We start from the raw sequence: 15,791 nt of genomic DNA on the forward strand, positions 1-15,791 counted from the left end.
CAGTTGTCTGGTGTGAGGTATCCCAGCCTCTGTGGGGTTATTCTTCCATCCGTCGGTACTGTATCTAGATCCAACCTTGTTACCAGTTCAGCTGGTATCTGCCGAAGTGAATTCCTGCTGCCTGATGCCCCCTGTCTCAGATCTACTAGCTGGGACCTTCCTTCGCCTACCCTGCTTAATGGGGTGACAGACTGCTGTTTTAGGATATCTATCTGCGCCGAGAGCTCTCTGTCCCTCTTCCTGGCTTCAGTTTCAGCTTTCTTCTGGTCTTCTCTCATGTTTTCCATGGCCTTCTGTAGGCTTTCCACGCCAACGAGCAAGATTTGTGTGGGACTGGGTGGCGGGGTGAGGCCTGAGCTCGCTGCTCCCTTATCCGATCTGGCTTGGGTTGTGACAGCAGGAGTTTTAGGAGGCAAAGTGGTTTTTGCTGTTGGTGTGGTTCTTGAGGTATGTCCGCGAGCCTGCGTTACCACTATTGATGCCGGACTTTGAGTAGAGGTCGGCGGTGGCGACGGTTGTCTGCTCCCTGACATGAATTCCGATGCTTGCTTATCCATTGTGTACTTAGATTATCAACGATTGACGACCACAATGCCCCACGGTGGGCGCCAAACTGTTTAGGTATTTTTTACCGAATTGGTTGATTCGGGTCAATGCGGTCTTACTCGTCGGATACTTAATTGTTTGTTTGTATGATGATACTTAAATAAGGAAATACAGTACGAAATATAAATTAACACGTAAGATTTGGTGACGCGGAAAACCCAATGTGGGAACAACCGCGGGAGGGACGGTACCCTGCCAAATATTGCACTAGCTTTGAATTGGAGGATGATTACAACGGTATCGTAATGATAATCTTGCTAACACGAGGTATCGTGTTTATAAGATCTCAGATGAATGTATGTGTGCGTATGTGAATGTCCTTCTTTGATTGCTTCCTTGGCTATTTAAAGGGTAAGAACCCTAGACGTATCCTACCTCGATTATGGAAAGGGAATATAACTTCCATAATAACTCTTTTCATGTTTGGCCGTCTCCCTCAATTCTCCCTGATCTCCCTGACTTCTCCCTGAATCCTCTTTCCTAAATCCGGACGCTTCCTTCAATGGCCTTCGGTCTCCTCCTGCGCATATGCTGGCACATTCCTTCTTCTCTACGCTTACTCCTACCGTGGGCTCCCCTTCTCCTTATATGATCCATTTATTTATTAAGTGGGCCTTTCCCTTTTGAGTGATTTTTAGCCCAAGCATTTGTCATCGTACTCGGATTAAACCGACATGGTATAAGGAACAAAGGATGATTATGAATTATGACTAATATGTTTACAAATGTAAATAAACGAGAAAAATGGTAAATAAAAGAAAAGAGTGTTAAAATACCCTTTAAAATGTATTTAACCAAATAATATCACCGAGTCACGGATAAACCGTCATGGTATAAGGAACCAAGGGTGATTATGATTTATGGTTAAAGTATGAATTAAAATGGTAAAAACCGTAAAAGGAAAGAAGTAAAAAATAAAAGAAAGTTTTGAAGGAAAGACGAACTCAAACACGTTTGAGTCTGACCTGGACACCCACAAGAGGCGCGAGCCTCCTTGCATAGCAAGGAGCTTCTGTCTCAGGCCAAAACTCGGTTTTGGCTCGTCTAACCTATGTTTGAATCGTGTTATGCATTGTTCATGCTTATAAACTCATAAAAATAGAAAAGACATGAAATAAGTGAGTTGTTTACACCCTCAAACTTACGTGTATTGATGTTTGCAAGGTAGACGACTATAGAGACGGTTTTCTCGTAGCGACTACTCACGATCAAAGAAGTTTTAATAGGTGCCTTAAAAAAGGATTTAGTTTTGAAAATATGTTGAAAACATGTGGTTGAAGAACATGTTGATTGATGAATTGAGTTGGTCAAATGGGTCGGTCGAATGCATGGCGACGGTACCAAACAAAATGTGTAAGGCTTGTGTTTACGATCGGTACGTCGTAAACACGTGTCGATTTTGTGACTTAGGAAGTCGGGTCTAGAAGTTTAAGGGAGAAGGAGGGGGCGGACTCTCGCGTAAGTTATGTGGTGTGTGATGGTGGGTATTTATAGAGAAATGTGGGATGGTAGGTCGGTTGAGTTTGCTTAGAGGCTAAGCAGAAACCCCATTGAGGCGCGAGGCACCTAGTGACTGAAAGGGGTGTACTGTCCCTTTCAGAAATTTGGATTTTCCATTTGTTCTAACCAATGTTTTGTTGGTTGTGATTTGTGGTCTTAGGTGATTGCTTAGCCATGTAAGCTTGCTCTTGGGTGTTATTTGGGGTAGGTATTTTGTGTCCTTGACTCGGGTTTGACCCGTGTGAGTCAGGATTTGAATTTCGAGTCGGTTTTTGGCCTGGTGTCGATTTTGACTCTAATTAGGGTCATTTTAAAGGAAATGACATGATAAAGACATTCATGGCATTATTTTTGACATTCGAGATTTGGGTTGACTCGGGTTGACTCAGGTTGACTCGAGTTGCGGGTTTCTGAGTCGGTTTTGGGTCCGAACACGGTTTTAACTCTAAATAGTGTCATTTTAATGCAAATGAAATTAGAAAACTTTTGAAATCATTTTTCATATCCGAGTAGTGCATTAAACCGTTTCATGTATAGCCAATCCACGCACGCATATCAAAAACACGTTATAGTCCGATCATCATCGGGTGGTTTTTGGAAGGTGCAGATACTGGGTATCTACACCACTTTTAATAATAGAATGATATTGTCTGCTTTAGGCCAAGCCGTCGCAGATTAACTCTTATGCTCCTTCTCAAAAGGCCTCGTACTATTATATTTTGTGCCACATATTAAGATGATCTTTCACTTTCACACTACCGATGCGGGACAAGGGTTTGTACCCTAAAACTTTACTTTAAACTTGCGAGTTTATAGTGTTAGTTCTTCCTTGCGAGGTTGAATTTTGTGTGTCTAGCTAAAGTCCTTGTGAGGGGGAGGGTTTTTCACATATCTAGTCTTAGTTAAGGGGTATTGCGAGATTTTCACAACTAATTCATATCCTTTTTATTTCGTTTGTATTCCGCTGCAATAATTACTCGCAAAACGTAAAACCTTTTGAATGTTTTACATCAGCGCTCATCCACATTAGCAAAGGCAGTCCACTAACTTGGGCTCCACCTCACACTGGACCCAACCATCGGCTCTGATACCGCTTATTTCAGCTCCACCTCACACTGGGCCTAATCGAACCATCGTGATATGAAACTTTCACAAGTTTTAATGTTTTAGAGTAAAAATCACAGCGGAATAAAAGTATTGTATTTTTTTGTGTTTTTGTATGTAAAATAGAACAAAAATAAAGGATATGAAGTGAATAAACTCTCCTTTCTCGAAAGGAACTCGAAATTACATACGACTGGGTTGTATGACTCTCACCTCGCAAGGATTGACTCACACTCAAATCTCTCCCTCGCAAGAAAGAAATAAGAAACTTATAACTCGCAAGCTATAAAACACACAAGTATAAAACTTGAATTAAACTCTCTCATTGATTTAATAAACTGATTACAAAGACCCTTATTTATGGTGCTAAGATTGACATCTTATTCCTAATAAAAGACAATAAAATCTTTCCTAAATTAAATAGGAAATAATAATAACTACTCTTGCTGACATTAGGAAACTAGTTTTCCTAAACTTATTAAGAAACAAATAGTAACAAGCTGACTCGAATTAGGATACTAATAACTAGACTCGATTTAGGAAAAGACAACTTAAGATAGATTCCAATTGAGCGTCGAACATGTTGTCACGTCATTTTTGTCCCCCGCGTAAGAATTGGACAGCTCAACTTAAAACGACCATATCTCCTTCGTTACTTAACCAAATAAAGTGTGTGACCACTCGTTGGAAATCTAGCATCATGTACTTTCATCTTCAACAGAAATCACACGAAAATAAACCATATTTTTGGAGATATTTAGCTTTTAAATCAAGTGAACGAATCTAAAATGTCAAGAGTAACTTGAACTTGTGTTTCAAACATATATCTATGTCCCTCCTGTATCACATTGGCTCTAATACCACTTGTTCGAACTACCGCATCCACCCTGTCAGATTAGTATGTTATTGTCCGCTTTAGGCCAACCCACACGGTTTTGTTACTAGGTTCCTTCACAAAATGCCTTACGGTAAAGGAGTGATGAGTCTCTTATAAATAAGGCAATACTCCTCTTCTTTTCCAATGTAGGACTTGGGTTGGTCAGCCCAACAATCCTCCTCTCAAAACAAGGACCACAACATGTCCTCCTCTCCAACGATATTATCTGTCCATCTTGTACCGCCGTTATCACCTAATGGGACCCGTCGCCTGATCACCCACATATTAGGAAGACTTTCGACACAAAGCACCCACAGATCTCCAATCGCAAGGTCACACCAAGAGCAGTAATCCACATTGGCAAAGGTCGTCCACTACCTTGGGCTCCACTACATACTAGACCCAGCTGAACCATCGGCTCTGATACCACTTGATGGGACTGCCACATCTACCACCCCGTCAATTTAGTATGATAGTTCGTTTTGGGTCAACCCTCAATGATATTATCTGTCCATCTTGTACCGTCGTTATCACCCAATGGGACCCGCCGCCCGATCACCCACATTATTAGGAAGACTTTCAACACAAGGCACCCACAGATCTCCAATCGCAAGGTCACACCAAGAGCAGTCATCCACATTGGCAAAGGTAGTCCACTACCTTGGGCTCCACCACACACTAGACCCAGCTGAACCATCGGCTCTGGTACCACTTGTTGGGACTGCCACATCTACCACCCCGTCAATCTAGTATGATATTGTTCATTTTGGGTCAACCCTCACGATTTTGTTATTAGACTACTTCACAAAAGGCCTCACATTAATGGAGTGGTGAATCTCTTATAAACAAGGCAATACTCCTCTTCTTTTATAATGTGGGACTTGGGTTGGCCACCCCAACACTTTTGATGACCATTTGAGTTATTTTTACTTAATTTGATTAAGTTATCATCTAATAACTGGTTCACTCCTCTCTTTCTTGTTCTTTGTGTCAAAATCAAAGATAAATAAGTGACTGGACAAAGGATACAGGGAGTATGAGTTATCTTAAATTATGTCGTACTCCATGGTAGACACCTAGGTAGCACGAACACTCCTCCTAAGTAGCCGTCCCGTGTCCGACACCCGGACACCCGACACTCGTCGGACACATGCCTAAACATGTTATAGTTTAGACGAGCAATAAAATGTCAAAAGAGATTGATTAGAAGATGGGTTTGGCAGAAAAATGAGAATTAGTTATAGTCAAGGTCAAAGTTTACCTTCACTTATTTAAATTTAATATCAAATACATTAAAAAAATAAAATCATTCGTTATTTATAACCATAAAATATATATTTTATTAAATTTAAATAGCGTGTCCCATGTCCTAAATTTCATGGGATGTCGTATCACAAGTCCGTGTCGTGTCCGTGTTCGTATCCGTTTTGTTCGTGAATTCATGAAATAAGACAACCTAAACCATTGGCTGTTCACCAATAAAAAACAAAATAAAAATCTTGTTGTATTTCATAACACCATATATTCTAGAATATACAAAGCAGCCCAACCATTCCACTCACATCAAAACTTACAGGCGAACCAAACTAACTACAACAATCATCAATTATCTATTTAATCAACTTATATGCTACTTCATGTGGTACCCACTTTGAGTAACACAGAATGAGTTAAGGTAGGGGTAGTTATCAGGTTAGTTGGTTCGGGTTTGGGCTGGGTGTGATCGGGTCTGGTCATATCGGGTGTGACTATATTCGGGTTGCGTTCGGGTCACTTATGAGTCGAGTTAGTCGAGTCAATTCATATCTCCGGTTCATGTCTTTGTCGAGTTGAGTCATTGATATAGACTTTTCGGGGTTGCGTCGGGTTATTAACAGGTTGTTATTGAATCTGGTCACTAATTGGTCGGGTGTCATTTCGGGTTTGAGAAGGGTTTTGCCTAGTTTGGCTCTTCAATTTATTACCGGGTCGATTTTTTCCAATTATTTAACTAGTTGGAGTTGGTACACAGATCAAGGCGGTGGCTTACATTTGATAACATGACAACTTGAATAAGGTTTTTGAAGATGATGCGGCAAGTTTAAAAAGCACTAAAGATGTTAAAACGTGATTCTGGTTCATTAAACATTATATTGTGCTTATTAGTTTTTAATGGCTACAATAAGATGAGAACTGATGAAATGTGGTATTTAGTATAGAGGATTAGTCGTCTTGTAAGGTTGTGTGGAGCTTACGAGTCAGAAGTAGTTTCAAACTATAACAATTAATACCGAACGAGTTTTTTTGTATGAATCTTGTAGTTCATAGTTATAGACATCAAGATGAGATTACCTAATTTTTATAAACTGTATGTTAATATATGACGAAGATTAAATACTTTGTCGACTATTTGTTTGTTTCGATAAATAATCGTACTCCGAACATATTCAAACAGTAGTTTGAAAAAATAAAAAATAAATTTTGAGTAATAGAACATGATGTTTTCACTTTTAGTTATCCAGATAAGTCGTATTTGAGTTTCAAGAAACCTAAATTTGAGTTTTCAAAGTTGGCCAAAGGTAAATAATTGAATTTCGAGCATTGGCGCCAAGTAGACATTGGATTTTCGTCTTAGAACCATGTCGCTAATTGAAAGTTCATCTTGGCGCCAAGTCTTATTTTCAGATATTTCAAATATTTAATTTTGACGCCAAATTTGAAATTCAAATATAATGTGAGTATTTATTTAATATTTTTTTATTGTCGATTTTCTTGCGCGGTTTAATGTATAGCGTTTTATTTACTTAAAAACTTGTGATTTTTTTTCGAATTGTGTTTAAAAAAAGTCCTATTGTATAAAAAGTAGTATAGATCCCGCGCAAACGTGATGTTTTTTAAATAGAGATATTAGAAAATTTGACAATTGCATCAATGATATAAATCCTTTTGAAATTTATTTATAAAATTAGTAATGTGTTGTATTAAGAGGTATAAAAGAAAAGTTTCAACACTTTTACTCCTAATTAATAAGATTGTTGGTTTTAATGAAACTATTTTGTTAACTTTAATTCAAAAATTATTGTTGTTATATCAGTATATTCACTAAAAACGTAATTAAACGTGAAGTAATGACATTAGTAACATAATCGGGTAAGATATGTGTTGTACAATAATAAACATACTTATGTACTTCGTATATGTTAAATAAAAAGATTTAAAAAAATAAACAAAATTAAATGTTCACTTAGTATGAAGCAGGTATAAATATTATTTTAAAGTGGAAAAAAATGTATAATTCGTAAGTTTTTCGTTTTGGAAGTATAAATATTGATGAATGCTATTAACTTAGAGTACATAACTTTTTATCAAAAGACAGAATAATACAATTAGTTACAAAGTATATTGCTAAAAAAGTATTTGTGGTCATCATGTTCAGTTTTAAAAATAATATGAGTAAAATATTTCCATCACATCAAGTGTATAATTTTTGCAATTTCGACTCAATTTTGGGGTCAATTTTGGGCTACCTTTCAGACCAGGTCAACTTTAAGGTTATCATTCGGGTCGAGAATCTTGTTGACTTGGGTTGGGTCGGGTTCGATTTCAGATCAGCCTTAATCAAGTTAAGTCGGGTTTTCGGGTCATCATCGACTCGGTTTTCGGTTGCAACATTTTCGGGTTTTATTGGTTTGAATTTTTTGAATTCGGGTTGAGTTACTCGGGTCGGATCAGACTTACCATCTCTACGTATAGGTATGGCCTTTTTTGCTTCTTTTGCATAATCGAATATAGCCATATAGGTCTTCATTACATATTAATAGGGTCTTATATAAGTAAATTTAATTAAAAGAAAAAACTATATTCGTAATTACTTTTTCACTTTGTAGGATTGACTTTACTATGAATAATCCGTTTTACGTAAACTTGGTAAACAGACCACTCAATTCGTTTTCGGATCAGGTTAAATCGCGATTTTATTGGGTTAACTTTAATTTCGACTTCGGTTCGATCTTAATCGAGTTCATTCCATTAGCCTTTTGGATCCGTTTGTGCTATTTCAAATCGTGGAATAGAGCGAGTAGGGTCAATTTCAGTTAAAATGAATTTTCGGTCATACTTTTCTTAAGTTAGGCGACGTAAAAAAAACTGTCTTATAATCACTATATTTTAGATTCTAATTTAACAATTTAATATACCATTAATAAACAACAAATTAATGAAAACTCTCCTAAACTGTTAGTGTTTTTGTGAGAAAACAAATGTTAAATTCTAATTAGGTTTTGGGTACAATTCGGCTTATTGCGAGTCTTCGATAAGATATTAGCTCAAATAATTTTAGTCTATTTATCATGTTCAGGTTTAGTTTTATACAAATTATCTTTCTGTATTAGGAATGGTTAATTTGATCTTCCGCACCTGTTATTGTCTAATTATTTTCCAATAACAATATTCACAAAGGGTGACCTCGTTTGTCATTGGTCTTTATCCAAAAGTAAAAACAAATAAGCCGGATGAATAGAGCACTAATCATGAAGGAAGTTTTTAGAAAATTGATTGCTTACATACTTGAGCCACCATTTAGATAATGAGGTTACAACAAATACATAAAGAGGTACAAAAAAATGGTGTTTTAATTTATTATGAATTAGTTTCACCTAAAACTTTGTTGATATAATACGTATTAGTAAGTTTTCTGAGAGACGGTTTCTCAATAAGCTTATTGAGAGACTATTTTACACTTTTAAGAAAAAATGGTAAAAGAAAATAAAATAGGTACAAATTATTATTAATGATAAAATGGGTACATTTATTATGTAAATAGATAAGAAATTGCTATGTCACGATCAATAATAAAAGAATTATGAAGAACAAATAAATAGCTACGAAAGATTGGTCTCTCAATAACTTAGGAAGAGAGCGTATTCATGTAGATCCCGCGTAATCATACAAAAGCTTAGATTAGAAAATAATGAGTGAATAAACGATTGAATTTAATATTATTACTCCGTATAGGATAAGCTAACTCATTTTACATTTATAACACTTAAATATTAGTTAGAGTACAAGATCACATATTCTGATCTCTCGAAATTTGTCCTTAAATTACAACACCGCGAGTCCCCAACACCATAATAATATTTCTCATTTTCTGACATAACGGATAACATTACTTGAACCATATATTCTACTTCTACTCCTATGATACACAAATACCCTCTTCATAATTTCTCCTAATCTCAATTTCTTCATACATAATTAGTAGCACAAAATATGGACAATAAAATCCACCGTCGATTACTAGAGAGCGCAGAATCGATACCAACCGTGGTGGCGGCGACACCAGCAGAGACGGCTAATAGCACGGCGGAGGCCGAGTTAAGTCAAGCCAACTTTGACACCAACATGGTTATAATATTGGCTGCTTTACTATGCGCTTTGATATGTGCCATAGGGTTAAACTCAGTGGTACGCTGCGTTTTGAGGTGCTCTAGGAGGGACATGGCAGAGGAAGAGGAGGCGGCTAGAGTTTCGGCCACCGGGCTGAAGAAAAGCGTTTTGAGGAAGATACCCATTTTAGTGTTTGGTAGGGATTATGAAGGTAGTGGAAGACGAGATGAGCACGAGGAGTGTCCTATTTGTTTAGGGGAGTTTGTGGATGGCGATAAAGTAAGGGTTTTGCCAAAGTGTAATCATGGGTTTCATGTTAGGTGTATTGACACGTGGCTTGGTTCGCATTCGTCATGTCCAAATTGCCGACACTTGGTGGTTGATGCCTCTAACGCTTTGTCGAAGGCGGTGGAGTCGGTGCATGCTGGCGGTGATAGTGGTGGTGGTGGTAGGGATCATGTGGTAGTTGAAATGAATGCGTTAGGGAATTAATTAAGTACGTGTTTAGTGGTTGGCTACAATTGTACAAAATTTATAATCTACTGGATGTTGGTATTGCAGCTTTTAAATTTTAATATTATATCTCAGGCAGAGCAAACTCATTTCTATTATGAAGTTCAGAAATTTAAAGTAAGAACGATATTGTTAATTGCTCACCGTGTTTTATAATCGTTAATTATTACGTACGGAGTAATATTTAGTGACACAAGGTAACAAATCCAATCAACGCCAGTGATGCTTCGACTTGTGATACCAATTTCTAAATGAGGATGATACGGAAGCATCGATCAAATGGGTTGTTATTTTGTGTTTTTTTGGTACTGCAATCGAGCATAAACATTGGGCAACACGTGAATGGGGGTAGCCGGTAGCGTACAACTTTCGGATTCCGGAATGGCATGGTTTAAACTTTTAAGTTTAGTTGTAGAATTTTTGTTTTAGTTGATGTATCAAGCTAAGAGTTCTAGAGGTGTCCTATTTAGCTCATGTTTGGGCCATTCTTACTAGAGTGATAAACGGTTATTTGATTAAGTTTCGGATCGGAAATAGATAATTCATTTCGGTTACACACTTCCATTTGTTGTTGTTAATTTGAGTCTTGTATAAATTGGAGTTAGGTCAATATCACTAGTTCAACTGTTTAAGTGAATTCAGGTCATATTTTCTAGAGTTAGATGTTAAAAACGTTGCATCAAATTCCTTATTATACTAAAAAATTTGAATGTAATTATTCAAAGTTCGATTAATATATAACGAATCAATTAAAAAACTCCTATAGTTTGTTTTGTCATGCTTAATTCTAACGCTACTTTTGTGAAAACTATTGTGCATAATATGATCATTTCACGTACAATATAAAAGAAAACCAACTTTTAATGTCAATAATGTAGATGCAAATATACAATAACTATAAATCGAAATATCAACTTTCCAGTTCATAACGTGTATAATAACTCCGTCTTAATCAGAAATTTTCGCTAAAAAACACAAATATTTGTAAATTGTAATACTCGTAGTAAAACATGAGATGGACATGAATTAGACCGTCGCCTTCCAGCTTGGGTAAGATCGGTACAAGGCTCCACAATTGTCCTCATTAACAGGAAACGAAAATTTGGGTTGCGCAAACCCCACAAGTAAAGATTGGTATGGTAAGCATAACATGAATTAACATGTGTCCAAAATTATTCATTAAATAAGCTGGTCGGCCCCTTATTAGTATCTTCCGTCTTTAATCATGCAGACAGGTAGTCCACCAGCTACTTTATCCCTAGATATTCCTAGACCTGCCAAAATAATACTCCCTCCATATCTTATTAATGTACCCATTTGCTTATGGCTCAACAACCAAGGAGCAAGTGTTAAGCAAGTGTGGGCTCGCTGTTTAGGAAAAAAAAGCTGTTTTAACAAGTGTGGTTGTAATTTAATCAAACCATCTAAACTGCATTGGTAACTTAAAACAAAATAAAAAAGGAGAGAAAGTATAACAGCCAATTTCCCACTCAATTTACAAAGAAAGGGGGGGAAATATTTTGGTATGAATCTTTGAATTTCCCCCTAAATCAACAAACCTGTTTATAAAAGACCATTACACCATACCATTACACCAAATTTACATCAGCAAAATAGAACCTCCTTTACATAATAATCAGCCTAAGCATTTTCCAGAAATTACACAACCCATAAATTACACTAAAGACCTACTGTTCTTCCAGAAATTACACAAAGCTAAACTACACAATGAAGAAGCCAAATCTCACAGATGATGAGAGACATAAGATGGTTTGTCTATTGCTTGAGAACATGAAAAATGGTAAACCAACCCATAGGAAGATGCAAGAAGTCCAAGCTTTGTTCAATGTCTCATGGAAGTGCGTCTTTAATCTTTGGACATCAGCAAAAAAACAGAGGCAAGATCAAGTGTCAATCATTGTAAAAAAGCAGAATACCAGGGAAGAAGGGAAGGGAAAGACTACCTTGTCCAATAGAAGCCATAATGGCACTTGATGTGTCAAAAAGAACAACATTGAAGAGGTTAGGCAAAGCTCTAGGCTATGCACCACCAACATGCCATAGATGGGTGAAACGAGGTCTTATCAAATCTCATACAAATGCAATACATCCAGATTTAACCGAAGACAATAAGTACATTAGGTTACATTTTGTCATGGGTAAACTTGTGTTTGATAGGTTGTTGAGGTGTGTAATGTTCAAGGACATGAGCCATATAATTCATATAGATGAAAAATGGATTTACATGACTAACCAAAAATGCAGGTACTATATTGGGAGCAATGAGGCAGCTCCATATAGAAGTTGTAAAAGCAAGAGATACATAACAAAAGTGATGTTCTTGGCAGATGTTTCAAGGCCAATATACAAAGACAATGGAGAGGGTTTGTTTGATGGAAAGCTTGGTAGCCATTTACTTACCAAGAACCAGCCAAAAGAAGAAGTAAAAATATAGTTGCAGGCACAATTGTCACAAAGCCAATAGAATCCATCACCAAGAAAGTGACTAAAGAAGCATTGATCAATTTAGTGATACCAGCCATTAAACAGAAATGGACAGTATCTGCATCAAAGGAAATAAGCATACAACAAGATAATGATAAGCCTCATATAAATGAGAAAGATAAGGATTTCCTAGAAGCAGCCACATCGGATGGTTTCAATATCAAGTTAACCCAACAACCAGCCAACTCTCCTGATTTAAATATCTTAGATTTAGGTTTCTTTAGGTCCATACAATCTCTACAAGATGAATATCCAGCCAACACAGCGGAAGAGTTGGTGAAGAATGTTATAGAAGCATATGAAGCAGAAACTGCTAGGACTCTAGACAATGTGTGGCTAAGCTTACAAGCTTGTATGAAAGAAATAATGCAAAAAAGAGGGCACAACAACTATCCACTACAACATTTAGCAAAGGCTGCACAAAGAAGGCAGGGACACTTCCTAGAGATTTAGTTGTCGATGAAGACTTGGTAAGGGAATGTATTCAGTTTTTAATTACTTGTGGACTCATGACAGAAATAGAATAACTTATGTTAGATTTAGGTATCCAAGTCTCATTTTGAATAACGTTGGTGGTTGTTTGCTTGACAAACAAAAATCATTCATCAATTTTGTTTGTCAAGACAAACATCAGAACCTATGGTTATTTATAAGCTTATTATAGAAAATGAACTCATGTAAGGAAATCGAATGCATGCTTATTTTTGTTAATGAACTCATGTAAGATAAATGAATGCAATGCAATGAATGGTTATTTTGGTTAATGAAATCATGTAAACTAAATGAATGCAATGCAATGAAGTTTGTAAGATTTGTTTTTTATTAGTGAAGTTTGTAAGAACGAATGGTGTATTATGCAACAATTAGATTACTCTCAGCAAGTACATTGTCCTCATAGAGTAATTTGATTCATATAAGTGCCTCATCAAGATGATTAATTGCATACAACTGGAAACATGTTGTCAAACCCTTCTTGGTGACATCAAATATGGATCAATAACCATATAACCACAATTATAAGAGTTCCTCAACATGACTGCATCTAATGGTGGCATTAGTAGCAACATCATGGAGCCTCTTATTCTTTTAGTCATATGATTACAGCCTAAAAATAAAACTGGAAACACGTTGTCAAAGCCTCTCCGTCCAAATTGGACATTCACTGAGGTTTACTCTCAGCAAGCATCATTGAGTAAGCATAACCAAATAACAACACCCATATCAACCCAAATAACCGTACCACATCAAAAATCATCATTACAACCACCTAAGAACAACAGACAGAAACCATCAAAACCTAAACAGGACCAACCCAACAACATACAGAAACCACGAAAAACAAAAAAAAGACCAAAAATCTAAAACAGGACCTAAACAAGACCAACCCAACTTAATAGAAGCTGATGCTTAACAGGTAACCAAACATAAGAGAAACCCATGCTTCACACAACAACCAAGCCAAACACGAAACCACTGTCGTATAACACATTCCCATAACAACAAACCCATGCACATAGTATAAACCTAAATTTAAGACAAACAAAAACGAAACAGAAACAACAAATTAAGAAAATAAACATGTTTCATAAGAAACCAAGTCAAATAAGGAAAACAAACTTAAGACGAACATCATAATATCGGAATAAAATGATAAGTTGCAGAAATACTACCCCTCTGTGCATCAGCTTTTTTGCGCTTCTCCATGAACCATCCTATATACGTAAAGAACCGTTTGGTACTTTCTGACCATTCATCATTAACCAAAAGATCCTCAGATTTCTCGAGTTTAGGCCCGTTCTCAACAAAGGTACTGCCCTCTTCAACAGATCTACCAACATCCGCAACTGATTTACCAACTCGATCACCAAATGAAGGCGCTTTCACAACAAAGGTATCAGGAACGACAGTTGTTGATTCCCTAAATAAAGCAGCAGTTACCTCGGTGGCATCATCGATTTGAGTATTAAGAAAAGAACCATTACCCAGCGTATGTATCAGGTGCCACATGACCAACACCAGGAATATACAACAATCCATCGAGGGAACTATGGTAAGAGGTTGAACCAAAATTTCTCTTCTTCGCAGAAATATGAGAATCAAGAGTTTTTTTGATTTGGTTTAGACATATTCAGAAAAATAAGAGGAGAAGATGATCAAAGAGTATAACAAAGGGGGAAAATGGAGTAGATCTATAGAGAGGGAGTGAGATCGAGAAGAATGAAGATAACGACGATTGATTGAGAGCGATTTAGAGTTTTGTTAAGGTGGAAGTTTCTAGAGAGAAGGCAGAGAGGCAGAGAAATGAATAGAGAGAGAGAGAGAGGGCAACGGTTCATATATTTGGTGGGAAATATATATTAGGGGTAAAAATTGGCGGGAGTCATTAGTAATAATAGGGAAGTTAAATCGGATTAGAGGTGTTTAATGAGGGGTATATTTTGTAAATATATGGGGGGGCATAAGGATAGTTTGGTCATTTATTTGATCCATAAAAGGAAATAAGGGAAATGGGTATATCAAAGTGGGATGTCTCAAAATAGAAAATGGGTATATCTTAGGGAAATGGAGGGAGTACAAAATTGGAAAAACAAATCAAAAATATCTAAATTGATAATCGATCAAACACCCGAGACGAATAAATAAAATAGCATCCGAACCTGACTCAATCCGAATCGAACTAAAACAGAATTTAACTTCATAATAAACCAATGATACCCGAACCTGAATATATCTAAACTGATAAGAACTAAACCGATTGACCTGAATGAAAAATTATTAGGCGTAATATGGTTAGCATCATATCATATATATCGTCATATTTGCATATCGTAATCGTATCAGTTTTGATACGGTCTTCCTAAAATATAGGAACTACTTGTATTATATAATCATTTGGATTGTTAATGAGAAACCATAACTTCTACAATAAATTTCGTAACGTGGTATCGAGCCAATCACAAAAAAATTGTCTCAAAACCTAATCGTCGTCCCTCTTCCTCGACATGGCAGGTGACGACGCCGATCAAACTTCATCTTCCGACTTCAAAATTGATCCCCATTCACCATTTTTTCTTGGATCCCATGATATTCCAGGCATAAAGGTCTCAAATGTCTAATTAACAAGTGCTAACTATGAGGATTGGAGTCGTTCTATGCGAATGTTTCTCAAATCTCGTCGCAAATTCGGATTTGTGACAGATCTATCAAAAAACCGACTGAAAAACAATTGCTTGTACAATGGAAGGTGGTCAATTTCACCATTGTTCAATGGCTTCAAAATACAATTGATCAAACAGTTCTTGCTAGCGTTCCATATGTT

General features: G+C 36.7%; 2 protein-coding genes across 2 annotated transcripts; both read left to right on the forward strand.

The window, feature by feature from the left end:
* Positions 1-9,110: 9,110 nt before the first annotated feature.
* Positions 9,111-10,060, forward strand: LOC141652332 (RING-H2 finger protein ATL74-like). Its single transcript, XM_074459824.1, has one exon. It carries the CDS (start codon positions 9,338-9,340, stop codon positions 9,944-9,946), a length of 609 nt encoding a protein of 202 aa, XP_074315925.1. The 5' UTR covers positions 9,111-9,337; the 3' UTR covers positions 9,947-10,060.
* Positions 10,061-11,951: 1,891 nt separating this feature from the next.
* Positions 11,952-12,925, forward strand: LOC141651760 (uncharacterized). Its single transcript, XM_074459459.1, has 3 exons — positions 11,952-12,154; positions 12,233-12,410; positions 12,518-12,925. Exons 1-3 carry the CDS (start codon positions 11,952-11,954, stop codon positions 12,923-12,925), a joined length of 789 nt encoding a protein of 262 aa, XP_074315560.1.
* The last annotated feature ends 2,866 nt before the right edge of the window (positions 12,926-15,791 follow it).

This window comes from Silene latifolia, chromosome 4, assembly GCF_048544455.1.
Source record: "Silene latifolia isolate original U9 population chromosome 4, ASM4854445v1, whole genome shotgun sequence".
Taxonomy (NCBI): Eukaryota; Viridiplantae; Streptophyta; class Magnoliopsida; order Caryophyllales; family Caryophyllaceae; genus Silene; species Silene latifolia.